The 19,902-nt window shown below is 43.3% G+C and overlaps 1 protein-coding gene across 1 annotated transcript in view; it reads right to left on the minus strand.

The window, feature by feature from the left end:
- The window catches only part of TCEA1 (transcription elongation factor A1), a 76,316-nt gene extending 56,717 nt beyond the window's left edge, over positions 1–19,599 (minus strand). Inside the window, exon 1 of the mRNA XM_066266128.1 lies at positions 19,380–19,599. Within this exon, the coding sequence (XP_066122225.1) occupies positions 19,380–19,442 (63 nt within the window). The 5' untranslated portion in view covers positions 19,443–19,599. The remainder of the gene's footprint in view (positions 1–19,379) is intronic.
- Between the last annotated feature and the right edge of the window lie 303 nt (positions 19,600–19,902).

Genomic DNA, 19,902 nt, shown 5'->3' on the forward strand with positions numbered 1-19,902 from the left:
TAGGGAAAACAGCTGTGTTAGGCTTGCCCGCTTGCACTTTGCATGATCAATGCATGAACACCTATGAGTGTGGCCTATATAAGTCTACAGGTACTTTCCCTTGGCGTGGATTGCTTGCCCGCCACCACAAGGGGTGCTTTTTCTGTTTGTTGGCTCACTGCCACAAGAAGAGGTTTTCCCCTGCTTGTTTGCTTGCCCATCATTGCAAAAAATCTAATAAACAGGAATGGCCCAATGCTTTCCAACTCCTCAGGTTCTCTACCATCTGCCTGAATCCAATATGAACCTGCCTGACTTCAACCACCAGCATTATACTATGTGCCAAGTATTATGTTAAATATTCCACATGTATTATTTCATCTGTATAATAAACCCTACAGACATAGATAATTTTATTATCCTCATTTTACAGATGAGGAAACTGAAGCCCAAATAAAATTAAAAATTTGTACAAGATCACTAACTAGAAAAGGTGGGATCTATGCAGTTCTGTCAAATTATACTCTATTGCCTCTCAACAAATACTCATTAGCCCTGTGCCAAGTTCTGCTCTGTGCTGAGGAGATAACAGCAAGCAAGACAGAAACTCTTTTTAACTTCAAGAAATTTAAAAACAAACAAAAATCTTTGAGGATCTTCTTCTAATACTCAATTATACAAAGAAAAGTGAGAAAAAGAGAATGGCCTGTCCAAGGTCATATCAATAAGTAATACAAAAAGACAAGAACAACTGTCTCTTGGCCTTCATACCACTGCTTTTTCCATTCCATAGGTGTACTGGTGGTAGTTCTCCTCTGTGAATACAGGTAAAGAGCATTACCAAACAAGAAACTATAGCTCTTTTCAATCTATCACCGGCCTCTAGTGGTCAAGTCTATTAGACTGCAGCATCTCCTAGAGATAATGATGCAAGAGAAAGAAAGATTCTACCTTAACTACCAGAGTCAAATTTATTTCACAGTACTGGCTGGAAAATAAACAACAGCTCACACATTACTTTATTACACCACTGGTACTCCTATCTGTCAATGGAAGTATACTTTTACAAAATATAGTATTATAACTTGTAATGAACATCCAGTATATACAAGACTATACAGGACACAAACATTCTTCTCAGGGAGATATAAGAAGAGGGGAGCAAAATAAATATACTGCTAAGAACATAGACTATAAATATGACAGATCTAAATGCCCTGAGGAAATACTGACATAGTCAGGTGACAGACTTCCTGTTTCAGAGGGACAACCTGTGGCAAAGATGGGCTTCCAGGCCGTCATGAGCCACCAGTGCTGTGAGGAGGCCATGCCCAAGAAGGTGTGCCACTGGGTGTGGACTCAGATACAGTGCCCCACCACGGCAGGGCTCAGAAGAGCTGCCCAAAGGCCAGGGTCTCCTTGCCCAGGTCCCTGGCCTCTCACCACACCACTGTTCCCCTGTGGCTTCCCTCTCTCTATAGGCACCAACCCTGACCCTTACCTGTCTTACCCAAGTGTTCTTCCCCAAACCCTGAGCAGTTCTACCTGCCTTCCCATGCTTGTCTCTCAGTTGCTGAAGACACCTGTGGTAGGGGCTCCTTATAACCCTACCCCCACCAGCTGCATCTAGAGCCAGACATCTACACCCTCCCACATCCACCCAAAGCCTCCACCAATGCCCTATGCACTGACACAAGGTGAAGAGAAGCCCACCTGCTGGCCCACTAACCCAACACACTACTGGCTGTGGCCCCGCGGGCTCCAGTCTTGTTGGCTGGCAGTGCTGCCCAAGCTCCCTACCCATTGTTCTCAACCTGTAACTTGTACCCATTCTGACTCTGGCCACCTCTAATAAACTCATGTCCTCAGGACACCAACTATAAACAAACAAACAAAAAAAGATTAGTAGCTGCGGTGGGGGAGATATGGTAACTTCTTAATGGGTTACTTGTGTACCAGTTTCCTTTTGGAATGATGAAAATGTCCTAAAATTAAGATAGTGGTGATAGCTGCACATTATCTGTGAATATACTGAAATCTAAATTGTACACTTGAAAAGGGTGTATTTTACTGTATAGCTCAATAAAACTGTTATAAAAATTGTGTAGTCATTAACAAAATTTTAATTTATGCTAATCAATCTAACATGATATGGAAACCAAAGTTTCTTTTTCCAACCCAGGTATAAGACTTAGAAATCTACACAGTTCATGCATCCCAGCTCCCAGGAAATTCTAATACTTAATTTCAATTTTTCTTTCTGCAATTTAATTCCACTCAACCCTGAGCCTTAAATTAAAAAATTAACCTCAACACAACTCACCAAATCTCTCCATGAACTTTGAAAATTCTAAGTTTTTACCTCACTTCTCTTTCTACAATTCAGTGCCATAAACATCATACAAAGACAATCCAGGATTTTTAAACATTATTTCATCTTAGGCACTGGCAAGAATTTTAAACTCATCTAATTTTTACTGAATTATCTCCAATTTATCACTAAGAAAAACATTTTAGAGATTTTAAGGAACTTGCTGAAGATCACACAGTTAAAATTCAGAAGAGCCAGAATTTGAATTCATATTAGGAGTTGGATTACTTAATGGCATCAAATCACAATGACAAGAGGCCCTGGCTGGTTGGCTCGGAGGTAGAGTGTCGGCCTGGCGTGCAGGAGTCCCGGGTTCGATTCCCGGCCAGGGCACACAGGAGAAGCGCCCATCTGCTTCTCCACCCCTCCCCCTCTCCTTCCTTTCTGTCTCTCTCTTCCCCTCCTGCAGCCAAGGCTCCAATGGAGCAAAAGTTGGCCCAGGTGCTGAGGATGGCTTTATGGCCTCTGCCTCAGGCACTAGAATGGCTCTGGTTGCAACAGAGCGGCGCCCCAGATGGGCAGAGCATCGCCCCCTGGTGGGCATGCCAGGTGGATCCCGGTTGGGCGCATGCGCGAGTCTGTCTGACTGCCTCCCCGTTTCCAACTTCAGAAAATTTTTTTTTTTTAAATCACAATGACAAGAAAAAGCTAAGTAAAAAACAGATGCAATGGCTAGTTGGCTCAATGGATAGTATCCTGGACCAAAGTATGGATGGCCCGGCATATGGGTTCAATTCCTAGTTAGTGACCATCTACTTCTCTCCCCCTCCACCTCCTGCAGCCAATGGCTCTACTGGTTCAAGAGTTGGCCCTAGGGTACTGAGGACCGCTCAGGTGGTCTGAGCCTGTCAGCCTGAGGTGCTAAAAATAGCTTAGTTGATTCAAGTATCAGCCCCAAACAGATGTTGCCAGGTTGATCCCTGTTGGGGTGCATGCAAAAGTCTGTCTATCTCCCTCTCACTTAAAAAATAATTAATTGATTAAAAACCAGCTAAAGCCCTGGCTAGTCAGTTCAATCTACTGGAGCATTGTCTCAAAACAACAAAGTTGCAGGTTTGATCCCCAGTTAGGCCATATTCGGGAGGTGACCAGCAAATGCATAACTGAAGTGAAACAACAAATGAATGCTTTGCTCTCTCTTTCTCTCCCCTCCTCTGTCTCTCTATAACCAATCACTAAGAAAATAAAAATTTAAAAATAGTAATATGTGAAAATCTGATCAAATTATGTGGTTCACCACAGCCACCAGAGTGGGTACTTGTGAAACTGCTAATACTGCTTAAGATCAAGTATTCCCATGGAGCAACTGCTCTGGGTAGGAAGATGCCAGGATATTGATTAGGTATTTAGGGAAACTTGTCTTCCCCAGATCACTAAATACCCTCACTTTCTGGTCTTATATTCACTAAATTGTATCCACTGTCAACTGCAAGAAATACAACTGTAGGAAAGGACTCCTTGTGGTTAACTGGGCCCTAACTCCAAACCAGTCTAGTAGTCATTGTTTACAGAGGCTTCTCACTGCACTCTGTATCTCAGGGAAAGCCGTAGACTGACCTGACAAGCTTCCTGCATTTTACTCCTGCTATCTGAGCTTCTTAATAAAGAAGCTCCTGGTATTATACTTATTTCAACCAATGGGTCTGAGACTTTCCCCATCCAACTAGAGCTGCTATCCTCATTTGCATATATACTGACCAATCAGAGCAGCTCCATAATTACCAAACAGAACATTGTCGGAGTCCTTATTTGCATGGAATTAGGATCGGGGAGCAGACACTTCTCTCCATATAAGAGAGCCTCCCCTTTGTCTCCCAGGAGCACATTTTCAGTTTCTACTGAAGACTGCATTTCTGGGGTTTGCAAACTTGTTAATTGAGCTGTTTCACTCAAAGTTTCTCCCTTCACAGCACCCCAAATTGGGGACTCCTCTTGGCACTGAATTGGTGGCAACAGCTTGTTGACACCACACAAGCTACAAAAATAGGTGCAAGGGTCTTCTTAGAGAGGCACTGAAGCTTAACAGTAGTACTGGCTTTGGAGCAAAATAGATTTAAATTCACATTTTCATTTGGCCACTATCTAGCTATTTGGCTGAAGACAATTCACTCTCTCTGAATATTTAGTTTCCTTATTTTTAGAATGGGGATACCAGTTATCTTGCAAAACTGTATGAGGAATAAATAAGGTAGATAAGTTGTGGGAAAAACATGTGTTAGGCTGCACGCATTTTGCACAATTAGTGCAGAAGCACGTGGCAGAAAGCAGGTCTCTGTCTTTGTGAAAAGCTACGGATGCTCTCCCACTATGAGAGGTGTGATTCCCTCAGCCACCACAGTGAGGGGCAGTTTTCCTGATCCCTTGCCCTCCACTGCAAAAACTGGTTTTCCTTTGTTTATTCACTCACCTGTCTCTGCAATCCTCCAATAAACAGGTATGAACAGATGCTTTCCAGCTCCATGGTTCCTCTACTATCTGTCCAACTTCAGTGCAAACCTGCCTGGCTTCAACCACCAGCATTATGTAAGTACTTAACAGAATGACTGATTCAGAATAATAGCTGAATAAATTATAGCTGTTTTTATTATTATTACTTAAGTGTGATACATATGGTGTTACTAAAATATCCAGTGGGATTCCAAGATGGCTGCAGAGTAGATGGAAGATAAACTTATGTACTCCCAGCCCCAAACCAGATTTACAGCTAAATTATAGAGCAATCAACCTGAATAACCAACTGAAGGCTAGGTGAACTGAAACATTATAACCAAGGATTTACAGAAGAAGCCAGAGACTTATAAGGGCAAAGGTGGAGAAAGGGCTGACACCCTCACCTGAGTGCAGCTGCTGAGAAACCAGAGGAATACCCCAGCTGCAAAACTCTTCCCTCAACAGGAGCATGGGGTCTCAACCCAGAGCAAGAGACAAGAAGAGAACCCGACACAGCATCTGGTGGTGAAACTCAGTGTGGATTCATTACACCCAAGAGAGAAGAGAATCTGCTGGAGACCCAGACGCCACCTTCCCAGGAATAAGCACTCCTATTATTATAGCACCAGCCTGGGGAGGGCACTGCCCAGTCCCATGACTACTGACTAGAGTACTCAACTCTGTTCAGGTCCTGCAGATGGGTCTGCCAGTGGTACCGAGAAGTGGCTTTTTAGGGTGCTTTCTTTCTGGGGAGGTTCTAGGCAGAGATTCAGACAATGACCGGACTGAACGGCTTTAGAAGGGTACTAGTCTCCCTACCTTGAGCACACCACAGGTGCCTCTACCGCACCTACTGAACCATCTGGCCAGCTCCATCCCGCTGAGTTCAGTCATGGAGAGAGATCAGACTACCACGCAAAGCCGGGACTTTTGGAGCATGTCTCCCAGGGAAGTTTTTTTCCAGGAATCAAACAGGTGGATGCTGGGCTGTGTGGCTAAACCTTGGGAGGCGGGGGGTGGGGATGGGGTACTCCTATCTTCCCTGTGAGCTCAGTCCAAGCTACCCAAGAAAAGGTAAAGGAAGTGCCCACCCCCTTCAACAGGCTTGTGGATACTACCCCCAACGGGAAACTGGATATGCCCTTCTAAGTCCCAGAGACCCCACCCAGCTGACATCATTTCCACAGGGGTCAAGGAAAGCTGTTCAGAGCTGGGACATTCAGAATGTGAGTTTCTCAGAGGCTACTGTCTGGGACCATGACAAAGTGCCTGCTACCCCCACAGGCTGGGCTGGCAACACCCCCAATGGGAGAGTTTTTTGATCTGGCCTCCTGGCCCAGTGGCTCTGCCCGGCTGAGCTTGCTCTGCAGAGGGGATGGCTGGCTGCACCCAGCCTGAACCTGAGACATACTTCTCCTGGGGAAACCAGAACTGAAGTCTCTGGCAGAGACTATTTTGGCTCTGGAGTAAGGGCCACTTTCCCCTCTTTGAGTGCCTGACTGCATGATCCCCAAGCAAGAGACCCCACTAGCCCTGTCGTCTTGACTCCAGTTACCCTGTGCACCGAGCTTGCAACCTGTGGAAAGGTCTGTGGTTCATAGCCGGTCTGGCCCACTCTCCAGTTTTTCTTTGAAAGGCTCTGGAGAAAGACCAAGTAACATCAGGGGGAGGCAGAACAGCTGACAGTTATAAGTGTACTTCAGGGATTCTCACCCCTTTCACAGGTTTGCCCCCCGCTCTAAGCTGGAGAAAGCTGACCCTTGTACACAGATCAGCAGGTTGCATGCAAATCAAGGCCCAGTAGACTCACGCACAAACAGTTAACAGCACGGTAGCTCCAGACAGGTAGCCCAAGGTCAGTTACACATGATGTCTGCCATTGACCTGTACTTAAACCCCACCCAAGTGGATACAGAACCAATACAACCAGTGGTGGGCTTTAAACCACACCAGAATTCGACCCAACTAGCACACAGCAACACACCCAAAGGGATATATCCTGGCAGACCCTGTTGGGAACCACTCCACCCCAGAGGGCAGCCCCTGAACAGAATCTTATACATGGTGATTGAGGTTTTAGTCTTATATTCAGTCAGCCTGAAGGGTTAACTCCTCTCAGAAAAGGGCCAAAATAATTCAAGACTCAACTACAACAGAAAAGGATACAAAATCAACAAGAAACATTTCCTGGCCTAACTAGGCAGTGGCGCAGTGGATAGACCATCGGACTGGGATGCAGAGGACCCAGGTTCGAGACCCCAAGGTAGCCAGCTTGAGCGCGGGCTCATCTGGTTTGAGCAAAAGCCCACCAGCTTGAACCCAAGGTTGCTGGCTCGAGCAAAGGGTTACTCGGTCTGCTGAAGGCCCACGGTCAAGGCACATATGAGAAAGCAATCAATGAACAACTAAGGTGTTGCAACACGCAACGAAAAACTAATGATTGATGCTTCTCATCTCTCTCCATTCCTGTCTGTCTGTCCCTGTCTATCCCTCTCTCTGACCCCCTCTCTCTGTAAAAAATAAATTTAAAAAAAACAACAACATTTCCTGGAGCACAAAACTTAGGTGATCTACAAGACTGTGCCTCTGAGCCCAACAAGATACCTTCATCATAAAACTGTAACAAGCCTGAGGGTCACAGCAGATCTCTCTAATACACAGAGACAAAATAGTGGGACAAAAAAACATGCCCCCAAAACAAAGCACAAAAGAAGTCCCCAGAAAAAAATGTAAACGAAAGCAACCAAGGCAATGGTTATAAGGATGCTCTAGAACAGGGGTCCCCAAACTACGGTCGGCGGGCCACATTCAGCCTCCTGAGGCCATTTATCTGGCCCCCGCCGCACTTCTGGAAGGGGTACCTCTTTCATTGGTGGTCAGTGAAAGGAGCATAGTTCCCATTGAAATACTGGTCAGTTTGTTGATTAAATTTACTTGTTTTTTTTTTTTTTGTATTTTTCTGAAGCTGGAAATGGGGAGAGGCAGTCAGACAGACTCCTCCACCCAGCACGCCCACCAGGGGCGATGCTCTGTCCACCAGGGGGCGTCGCTCTGCCGCGACCAGAACCACTCTAGCGCCTGGGGCAGAGGCCAAGGAGCCATCCCCAGTGCCCGGGCCATCTTTGCTCCAAAGGAGCCTTGGCTGCGGGAGGGGAAGAGAGAGACAGAGAGGAAGGAGGGGGTGGGGGTGGAGAAGCAAATGGGCGCTTCTCCTGTGTGCCCTGGCCAGGAATCGAACCCAGGTCCCCCACACGCCAGGCCGATGCTCTACCACTGAGCCAACCAGCCAGGGCCTTTACTTGCTCTTTATTTTAAATATTGTATTTGTTCCCATTTTGTTTTTTTACTTTAAAATAAGATATGTGCAGTGTGCATAGGGATTTGTTCAGTTTTTTTTATAGTCTGGCCCTCCAACGGTCTGAGGGACAGTGAACTGCCCCCCTGTGTAAAAAGTTTGGGGACCCCTGCTCTAGAACCTTAGGGGGAGAATAGATGATCTCAGTGAGAACTTAAATGAAGAGCTAGTAAGCATTAAAAAGGACAGAGAAACCATAAAAAAAGAACCAGTCAGAAATGAATACACATACTACAATGTCTGAAATGAATACACTAGAAAGAATCAACAACAGGTTAGATGAAGCAGAGGATCAAATAGAGATTTACAGGGCAAGATAACAGGAAGAAACCAAGCAGAACATCAAAAAAAGAGAATTTTTAAAAATGAGAAAAGTCTGTGGGACCTCTGAGACAACATCAAGCATAACATTCACATCATAGAGGTACCAGAAAAAGAGAGTGAGCATGGAATAGAGAAGCTGTTTGAAAAAATAATGGCTGAAGACTTCCCTAACTTGATGAAGGAAAAGTCACACAAATTCAAGAAGCAGAGTCCCAATCCAGATGAAGCTAAAGAGGCCCACACCAAGACACATTATAATTGAAATGCCTAAGACGAAAGACAATCTTAAAAGCAGCAAGAGAAAAGCAATTAATTACCTACAAAGGTGTTCCTAGAAGGCTGTCAGCTGATTTCTCAACAGAAACATTTCAAGGGAACATTTCAACATGCCAGAAGGAACTGGCAAGAAATACAATATTTAAAGTGATTAAAAACAATAAACTACAACCAAGAAAATTCTACCCAGCAAGGCTATTATTTAAAATTGAAAGAGAAATAAATAAAGAGCTTCCCAGACAAAAAAGAAAAAAACTAAAGGAGTTCATTACCACTAAACCAGTATTGCAAAGAATCTCAAAGGGACTGTTTTGTCTCTGGCTAGTGGCTCAGTAGATAGAGCACTGGCCCGCATATGGGCGTCCCAGGTTCGATTCCTGGTCAGGGCACACAAGAGAAGCAACCATTTGCATCTGTCCCTCTCCCTCTGCCCCTTCTCTCCCTCTTCCCCTCCCGCAGTCAGTGGCTCAACTGATTCAAGTGAGTTAGTTTCCTATTAATATACTGGATTTTTATCATTGATTATTTGAGTTTGTGTTGTCTTTCTATCGCTACTGTTCAATATTTTTTATTCCTTTTATTATATCTTTCCTTAACTCTCATAACACCATTTTGTAAAAGTCTTTCAGTCACTTTTCAGCACATCTGCTTATGAATTTTCAGTGACTATACGTGAGTAGCTCTATTTTTCATTAAATGCAAAGTCATTAGAAATGCAGCAGCTCTTCTGACTTCTTACTTTCATGATGCCAGGGTAATAAGTTTCACTGAACAATGGTCTTAAAACAGAAACAAGCATGACCAGACAGCAGCGCAATGGAGAGAGCGTCGGACTGGGACGCGGAGGACCCAGGTTCAAAACCCCGAGGTCGCTTGAGCTAGGGCTCAACTGGTTTGAGCAAACCAGCTTGAGCCCAAGGTCACTGACTTGAGCAAGGGGTCACTTGGTCTGCTGGAGCACCACCCCCCAACACCCATCAAGGCACATGACAAAGCAATCAATGAACAACTAAGGTGTTGCAACGAAGAATTAATGCTTCTCATCTCTCTCCTTCCAGTCTGTCCCTACCTGTCCCTCTCTGTCACACACACACACACACAAAAAAAAAACCCAGAAAAGAAACAAAAACAAAGTTGAGAGGCATCTGGGTAGTGTTCTCTCTGCAAGAGCATTAATACTGCTTGACTATTTAGGCTTTTTGTAAGCAAAAAACATTACCACAGGCCCTGACCGGTTGGCTCAGTGGTAGAGCATCGGCCTGGCGTGTGGGGGACCCGGGTTCGATTCCCAGCCAGGGCACATAGGAGAAGCGCCCATTTGCTTCTCCACCCCCCCTCCTTCCTCTCTGTCTCTCTCTTCCTCTCCCGCAGCCAAGGCTCCATTGGAGCAAAGATGGCCTGGGCGCTGGGGATGGCTCCTTGGCCTCTGCCCCAGGCGCTAGAGTGGCTCTGGTCACGGCAGAGCGACGCCCTGGAGGGGCAGAGCATTGCCCCCTGATGGGCGTGCCAGGAGGATCCCGGTCGGGCGCATGCGGGAGTCTGTCTGACTGTCTCTCCCCGTTTCCAGCTTCAGAAAAAAAATACAAACAAACAAACAAACAAAAAATTACCACAGTAGGTATGAAAAAGTAAAAAGAAAAAGAAGGATGAATTTGACACAATCTTCTTAAAAGAAATGAAAGTAATATTGTGAACTAAATAAGCAATATTTATTTAAGCTTTGACATATTTCTATATCTTATTTTTTAAAAACTAGGAATGTTTAAGGAGACAGTGTGTTCTTTAAAAAGTAAAAAATACAGCCCTGGCCAGCCTGACCTGGCAGTGGCGTAGTGGATAGAGTGTCGGGCTGGGACGCAGAGGACCAGGTTTGAAACCACGAGGTCACTGCCTTCAGCACGGGCTCACCAACTTAAGTGCAGGTTTGCTGGCTTGAGTGTGGGATCATAGATATGACCCCAGGGTCACTGGCTTGAGCCCAAAAGTCACTGGCTTGAGCAAGGGGTCACTTGCTCTGCTATAGCCCCCTGGTTAAGGCACATGAGAAAGCAATCAATGAACAACTAAAAAGCTGCAATGAAGAACTGATGTTTCTCATCTCTCTCCTTTCCTGCCTGTTTGTCCCTCTTTCTCTCTCTTTCTGTCTCTGTCACACACACACACACACACACACACACACACAAATACAGCCCTGGCCAAAGGCTCAGTGGATAGAGCATTGGCCCAGCATATGGACATCTCAGGTTCAATTCCCGGTCAGGGGACACGAGAGAAGCAACCATCTGCTTCTCTCCCCTTCCCTCTTCCCTTCTCTTTGTCTTCCCCTTCTCTTCCTCTGTCCCTACCACAGTCAATGATTCAGCTGATTCACGCATGGCCCCAAGCACTGAGGATGCCTTGGTTGGTCCAGCCCATAAGACTCAGGTGCTAAAAAAAAGCTCGGTTGATTTGAGCATTGGCCCAGACAAAGGTTACCAGGTGGATCGTGCTCGGGCATATGTGGGGAGTCTGTCTCACTATCTCCCCTCCTCTCACTTAAAAAGAAAAAAAAAGAAAGAAAAAGGGCAGCGGATTGTTTTAAGAAGAAATGGGGAAAAAAAGAAATCGAGAGAAACATAGGTATAAAGAATAAAATCAAAATAAGTAAATACCTATCAATAATAACCTTAAATGTAAATTGATTAAATGCTCCAATCAAAAGACAGCATAACTGAATGAATTAAGAATATGACTCACATATATGCTGTCTGCAAGAGACCCACCTCAGAACAAAAGATACATAGAGACTAAAAGTGAAGGAATGGAAAAAACATTCCATGCAAACAGAAATGAAAAAATAAAAGCTAGGGTAGCAATACTTGTATCAGACAAAATAGACTTCAAATCAAAGGCCATAACAAGGACAAGAAAGGTCACTACATCATATTAAAAGGTTTGATCAAACAAGAAGATATAGCCTGACCTGTGGTGGCACAGTGGATAAAGGGTCAACCTGGAATGCTTAGGTCACTGGTTCAAAATCCTGGGCTTGTCCTGTCAAGACACGTATGAGAAGCAACTATGAGTTGTTGCTTCCTGCTCTTCCGCCCCTGCATTTCTCTCTCTCTCTCTCTCTCTCTCTCTCTCTCTTTTCTCTAAAATCAATAAAATCTTAAAAAAACAAGAAGTTATAACCCATGTAAATATATATGCACCCAATATAGGAGCACCTAAATATATTAAGATAATCTTACTGGACATAAGGGAGCGATCACAGCAATACAGTCATAGTGGGGGATTTTTACACCCACTGACATCAATGGATAGATCTCCCAATAGAAAATCAACAAGGAAACACTGGCCTTAAAGGACACACTGAATTGGATGGATTTAATTGATATTTACAGAACATATCCCAAAACAGCAGAAATACAGTGTACTCCTGTGAATATGGAACATTCTCAAAGAAAGACCACATGTTAGGGCACAGAGCAAGTCTTAACAAATTCAAGATTGAAATCATATCAAGCATCTTCTCTGACCACAATGGTATGAAAACTAGAAAACAACTCCAAGAAAAAAAAGTAAGGAAAAAGAAAAACAGAAAATGCCTGACCTGTGATAGCTCAGTAGATAGAGCCTTAACCTGGCATGCTGAGGTCACCAGCTCAACTCCACACTTGCTCCAGTCTAGTCACATAGGAGAAGCCACTACTATGATACGATGCTTCCTGCTCCTCCTCCACTTTCTCTCTCTTTTTCTTCAATCTTCAAAAATCAATAAATAAAATCTTAAAAAAAAACAAAAACTGAAAAATACTCAAACATATGGAGGTTAAATAGCATGTTATTAAACAACACACAGGTTAATGAGATCAAGGAAGAAATCATGAATTACCTGGAAACAAATGAAAATGAACAAAAAACCAAACATCTAAGGGACACAGTAAAAATAGTCCTGACAGGCAAGTTCATAGCATCACAAGCCCACCTCAAAAAGCAAGAAAAATCTCAAACAATCTAACCCTACACATAAAAAGAACTAGAAAAAGAACAAAGCCCACAGTAGGTAGAAGGAATAAAATAATAAAGAGCTAAAATAAAGAACATAGAGATTAGTCTGACTGGTGGTGGCGCAGTGGATATAAAGCGTTGACCTGGGATGCTGAAGTACCAGGTTCAAATCCCCAACATCAACGGACTGAGCGCAGGTTCATCCGGCTCGAGCATGGGATCATCAATATGATCCTATAGTCACTGGCTTGAGCAAGGGGTCAATGGCTCAGCTGGAACCCCCAGTCAAGGCCCGTATGAGAAGCAATAAAAGAACAACTAAAGTGCTACGACAGCTGATGCTTCTCATCTCTCTCCCTTCCTGTCTGTCCCTACCTGTTCCTCTCTGACTCTGTCTCCATAAAAAAATAAAATTAAAAAAAAAAAAAAGAGAGACCAAAAATAATACAAAAGATCAATGAAACCAAGAGCTGGTTCTTTGAAAAGATAAACAAGGATTGACGAACCTTTACCCAGAATTGTCAAGACAAAGAGAGGAACCAATAAATAAAATCTATAATGAAAGAGAAGTAACAACAGACATCACAGAAATATAAAGGATTGTAAGAAAATACTATAAGCAACTATATGCCAACAAATTGGATAACCTGGGTGAAATGGATCAATTCCTAGAACCAAATATTCCAAAACAACCAGGAAGAATCAAAAAACCTGAACAAATTATGACTAATGAAATTGAAGCAGTATTCAAAAACTCCAACAAACAGAAGTCCTGGACCAGATGTCTTCACAGGAGGATTTTACCAAATATTCAAATCATTCCAAAAAATCAAGAGGAGGGAAGACTTCCATGCTCTTTTAAGGGGGCCATTATCTAATTCCAAAACCAGATAAAAGATACTACAAAGAAAAAAAATTATTGGCCAATATCCCTAATGAATATAGATGCTAAAATCCTCAACAAAATATTAGCAAATCAGACCCAACACTACATTAAAAATGATCATATACCACAATCAAATGGGATCTATTCCAGGGATGCAAGGTTGGTACAATGTTTGCAAATCAGTAACATGATACATCACATAAATAAAATGTAAAATAAAAATCACACCATATCAACAGATGCAGAAAAGCACTTGATAAAATCCAGTAGTCATTTATAATTTAAACATAGTTGAAATAGAGGAAACATAACTCAATGTAATAAAGACCATAGGTGACAAACCCACAGCCAACATCATATTCAATGGGCAAAAACCAAGTGATTCCCTTAAAATCAAGAACAAAACAGAGATGCCCTCTTTCACCACTTATTCAACAAAGTACCCGAAGTCCTAGCTACAACACCCAGATAAGAAGAAATAAAAGGTATCCAAATTGAAAGAGAAGTAAAACTGTCATTATTCATATCTGACATGATATTGTACATAGAAAACCCTAAAGACTCCACCTAAAAATGACTAGACCTGATAAATGAATTCAACAAACAAGAAGGACACAAAATTAATATTCAGACATCGGTGGCCTTTTTATATACATACATATAAATGAACTGTCAGAAAGAGAAATTAAGAAACAATTACAGCCTGTGGTGGTGAAGTGGATAAAGCATCAACCTGGAACGCTGAGGTCGCTGGTTCAAAACCCCAGGATTGCCTGGTCAAAGCATAAATGAGAGTTGATGCTTCCTGCTTCTCCCCCTTGTTCACATGCGTACTCTCCCTCCCCCCAATGAATAAAAATCTTAAAAAAAGAAAATTCCATTTACTATTGCAACAAAAAAAAATAAGTTATACCTTCTAGGAGTAAATTTAACCAAGAAGGTCAAACACCTGTACTCAGAAAATTATAGGATACTAAAGAAAGAAACTGAGGAAGATACACACACACACACACACACACACACACACACACATATGTGTATAGAAGCATATACTATGTTCATAGATTAGAAGAATTATCATTAAAATGTCCATACTACCCAAAGCAATCTATAGATTCAATGCAATTCCTATTAAAACACCAATGGCATATTTCACAGATCTCTAATATTGCAAAAATTTATATAGAACCAAGTAAAATCCCAAATAGCCTCATCAATCTTGAGGAAGAAAAACAAAGTTGGAGGTGTCACACTTCCTGATATCAAGTTATACTACAAGGCCATTGTACTCAAAACAGTCTGGTTCTGGCATAAGAACAGGCATGAGATCAATGGAACAGAGCCCAGGAAAAAACCCACGCCATTATGGTTAATATTTGACAAAGAAGGCAAGAGAATACAATGGAGTAAAGATAGTCTCTTCAATAAATGATGGTGAGAAAACTGGACAGGTACATGTAAAAAAAATGAAACCAGACCACCAACTTACACCACACACAAGAATAAACTCAAAATAAAGACTTCAATGTAAATCACAAAACCATAAAAATAATAGCAAAAAACCTAGGCAGTAGACCCTCAGACATCTCTCATAGCAATATTTTTGCCAATATATCTCTTTGGGCAAGAAAAACAAAGGAAAAATAAACAAATGGGACTACATCAAACTAAAAAGCTTTTGCATAGCAAAAGAAACCATCAACAAAATGAAAAAAGGAACCACTGAATTGGGGAACGTATTAACCAATGATGCATCTGATAAGGGATAATTTCCAAAACATATTGATATAAAAAACTTATACAACACAACACCAGGCAGACAAACAATCCAATTAAAAATGGGCAAAGGACCTGAACAGACACTTCTCCAACAAGGACATACAGATGACCAATAGACGTATGAAAAAAATGTTCAGTCACTAGTCAATAGAGAAATGTAAATTGTATCACCTCAGACCTGCCAGAATGGCCATCTCAATAAATCAACAAACAAGTGCTAGCAAGGATATGGAGAAAAGGGAACCCTCCTGCACTGTTGGTGGGAATGCAGACTCAAGCAAACACTGAAGAAAACAGTATGGAGTTTCCTCAAAAAATTAAAAATGAAACTGCCTTATGACCCAGTGATTCTAATTCTGGGAATATATTCTAAGAAACCCCCAAACCCCATATATAATGCAAAAGAATATATGCACCTGTGTGTTCATTGCAGAGTTATTCACAATAGCTAAGATCTGGAGACAGCCCAAGTGCCCATCAGTAGATGAGCGGATAAAAAAGCTGTGGTACGGCCCTGGCCAGTTGGCTCAGTGGTAGAACATCGGCCTGGCGTGCAAGAGTCCTGGGTTCGATTCCCGGCCAGGGCACACAGGAGAAGCGCCCATCTGCTTCTCCACCCCTCCCCCTCTTCTTCCTCTCTGTCTCTCTCTCTCCCTCCCACAGCCAAGGCTCCATTGGAGCAAAGTTGGCCCAGGCGCTGAGGATGGCTCCATGGCCTCTGCCTCAGGCACTAGAATGGCTCTAGTTGCAACAGAGCAACGCCCAAATGGGCAGAGCATCGCCCCCTGGTGGGCATGCTGGGTGGATCCCGGTCGGGCGCATGCAAGAGTCTGTCTGAGTGCCTCCTCGTTGCCAACTTCAGAAAAATACAAAAAAAAAAAAAAAAAAGCTGTGGTACATTTATACAATGGACTACACGGCCATAAAAAAAGAAGGAAATCTTACCTTTTGCGACTACATAAATGGACATGGAGAGCATAAGCTAAGTGAAATTAGCCAGTCAGAGAAAGATAAATAACATATGGTCTCACTTATATGTGTAATTTAATGACCAAAATGAACTGAAGAACAAAACAAAACAAAACAGAGGCCTGGATACATGGAATAGACTGAAAGCTGTCAAAGGAGAGGGAGCTGGATGACTGTATAAAAGAAGGTGAAAAGATTAACTAAAAACATATATATTTATATATAACAATACATAACACAGACACAGACAACAGAGGGAAAGGGAGGTGGGGGCTAGGTGGAGGTGGGCCAAGGCAGGGGGGTGTAAATGGGGATGGAAAGAGACTTGGCTTGGGGCGATGGGCGCACAACGCAGTGTGATGTTTTATTGAGCTGTACACTTGAAACCTGTATGGTTTTCCAAACCAATGTCACCCAATAAATTCAATAAAAAAACAACCCAGTAACAGTACTTACACTTGTCAGTTCAGAGGACAACCACATATTACTTTTCAAGCAAAACTTACTTTTTCATAATAGAAGAATAGCACAAAGAATAAAGCTGGAAACCACAAGAAACAAAGAACCATAATCCAACAACCCCCAGGACAGTTTTTGTTAAATTATTATTATTATTTTTATTTATTCATTTTTAGAGAGGAGATAGACAGAGAAGGGGGGAGGAGCTGGAAGCATCAACTCCCATATGTGCCTTGACCAGGCAAGCCCAGGGTTTCGAACCAGCGACCTCAGCATTTCCAGGTCGACGCTTTATCCACTGCGCCACCACAGGTCAGGCTGTTTTTGTTAAATTATTAACACTTGTTTTGGGAGAGAGGGGGAGTGATCATTCAACCATTTTCCTTTCTATTTCATTTGCCTATTTTAATTCCTGTAAAAAAAAATTTTTTTAAAGCAGAAGAAAAAAAAAGTAAAAGAGCTATTCAATTTTACCTTTCTTTTAGGGGGCAAGTTTTCATACTGGTAAATTCTGAAATATTTATATTAGAAAAATGAGACTTGAGAAGTATCTGCAGAATTTATCTTCATTCTCCCCCAGACTCATTATCAAAGACCTCAAAAAACTTGTATAACTTGAAGCCTGACCAGGCGCTGGCACAGTGGATAGAGCATCAGCTTGGATGCGGAGGACCCAGGTTCAAGACCCCGAGGTCACCAGCTTGAGCACGGGCTCATCTGGCTTGAGCAAAGCTCACTAGCTTGGACCCAAGGTCGCTGGCTCGAGCAAGGGGTTACTTGGTCTGCTGAAGACCTCCGGTCAAGGCACATATGGGAAAGCAATCAATGAACTAAGGTGTGGCAACAAAAAACTGATGATTGATGTTTCTCATCTCTCTCCGTTCCTGTCTATCCCTCTCTCTGACTCTCTCTCTCTGTAAAAAAAACAACAACAAACAAACAAGAACTGCAGATAAATACAACCTGATCTTCTCCCTATTTGCTCACTTAAGGAATCACTGTTTTTAGGAGACACCTATTTTCAAGGAAAGGAAACAAACAACAACAAAGCCTAATGAGTTAGATAATTAAAGGATACAGCCTCAGAGAAAAAAATTACCCAACAAACAGCCTTTTTCCCTGGGACCTTCTACTGTGGAAGTCTGGGAACCTCCAGGAAAAGAAAAACACTTTTCAGTTTAAACAAAATAACAGAAATGTTCAGCCTTTTAAACAACCAGAAGGGAATGAAAGGGAAATCAAAAAGAAAAATCAAAAGCAGAAATAATGTCTGGAACAGAAAACAAACAGGAAATACTTTAAAAGGCCAAATTGCAAATATTGATTTAACAGAGTACTAAACTAAATACAGGGTGATGCACCTGTTAAAGGAAAAGAGGAAGAGACTATGAAGTCTTAAGAATTCAATGTTAAACACTACTGCCTGCTCTGGTATGTTGTCCAGTAGAAAGCCAGGATCCTGGCTTAATCTAAACTGCACAATCCTTACTTTAAGTAGGTGAACTACTTATCTTTGACTCAATTTCTTATTCAGTAAAAAAGGATAAATCACAGCTATGTTGTTAGTCTCAAAAGAATTTTGCACATCTGCTCTGCAAATCAGAGCATCCCTGCTCTCCACATTAGTTTGACACAGAATTTGTATCATAGATGGGGAATAAGTTTTTTCAGGTACATTAATAATGGAAACGTGCTGAGCATGGTTAAACAAATTCAGGTAAAGACAACTGTGGAAGTTGAGCTGAAAAAAGACGACTCTGAAGCAAGCGGTTGAAAGTGACACACACAGGTAGACAAAAATGCGGAACTACAAGACAGATCTCAACGAACCACAAGAGAACATGTTCACATAAACACATTATATCAGTAACAAGTAACAGGATAATGCAGGCGCTATTTACTGTGAGCCAGTCAGATAATACCAAGCGAAGACACTTGTCCAAGTCCATCTACCAGCATACCAAAGTTAACGTATGTGCTTTAATCATTTAACTCTTTTGTACACACTACTACCTAACATACACTCTTTAAAAAACATCTGGCAACTTGCCAAGTACACTGGCATATTCAGCCTTTATTAACTTTGTACGTAGTTGAGAAAATGAAGTGAATGTTTAGCCTTCCTCAAAAATAAGATCTAGGAATTTTACACTTTATAAGCTTGATGCCTAAAGCAAAACACTGACCTCTATTTTGATGTTACTTCTAGTTGTTAGCCAACGATCACAGGAAACAGGATGATTTCTTTAAACAGTGAAGGTTTTCTTAAGCTAAATTAGCGAGGATTTACTACCACGTAAGTTTAAAATAAAAGGAGAGAATGCCACCATTTATTACGCGGTACTAACAACCAGTGACTTCCAAGTAGCAAGGACCGGCCCCAACGCCTGCGGCCGCGGGACCGCAGCACCTCCCCCAGGACGCGGGCGCCGTCCACGCCGGCTGGCCGCGCAAGGAGGGCTGCCGTCGACGGGCGCGGAAGCCCCGGGGGCCGGGTCCCCACGGCCTCCACTCGCCGCCCGGCCTCCCCCCTGACCCGCGCCACCCGCCGCGCTCACCGCGTTCTTCTTCTGCACCATCTTGTCCATCTTCTTGGCAATGCGGACCACCTCATCCTCCATGGCTCCGGTACGTCTTCCCGACGCCCAGCCCGTTTGGGACCGGGAAACGGGCAAAACTTGGGCAGAGACGACAGCACGACGCAAGCTCAGACGCTCCGATAGCCCGACGCGACAGGCTCCAGCCTAGGCCCCGGCTCACAGACTAGCGCTCTGCCGCCACGGCGTCTGCAGCTCCGCCCCCGCAGGCAGCGCCAATCAAGCTCCGCGCGCTCCGGGCAGGCGCTACCAATCGACGGCGGATCAACCGTGGTGCCCGACAGGGTGCTGTCAGTTGTGCGAAGAGCAAGCTCTGCGGCAGCGTTTCCCGCCAGGCAGTCGTGAAAAGCCCACAGGCTGCGAGGCCGACTTTTGGCGCCCGTTTGCCTCCGGCTCCGCCTCCACGCAGAGTCGAGCTTCATTCCGCGCTTGGTCTCGCGGGACAGCAGGAAGGTTTGGAACCTGCGGAGGCTCACGAGATCTG

This window comes from Saccopteryx bilineata, chromosome 3, assembly GCF_036850765.1.
Source record: "Saccopteryx bilineata isolate mSacBil1 chromosome 3, mSacBil1_pri_phased_curated, whole genome shotgun sequence".
Taxonomy (NCBI): domain Eukaryota; kingdom Metazoa; phylum Chordata; class Mammalia; order Chiroptera; family Emballonuridae; genus Saccopteryx; species Saccopteryx bilineata.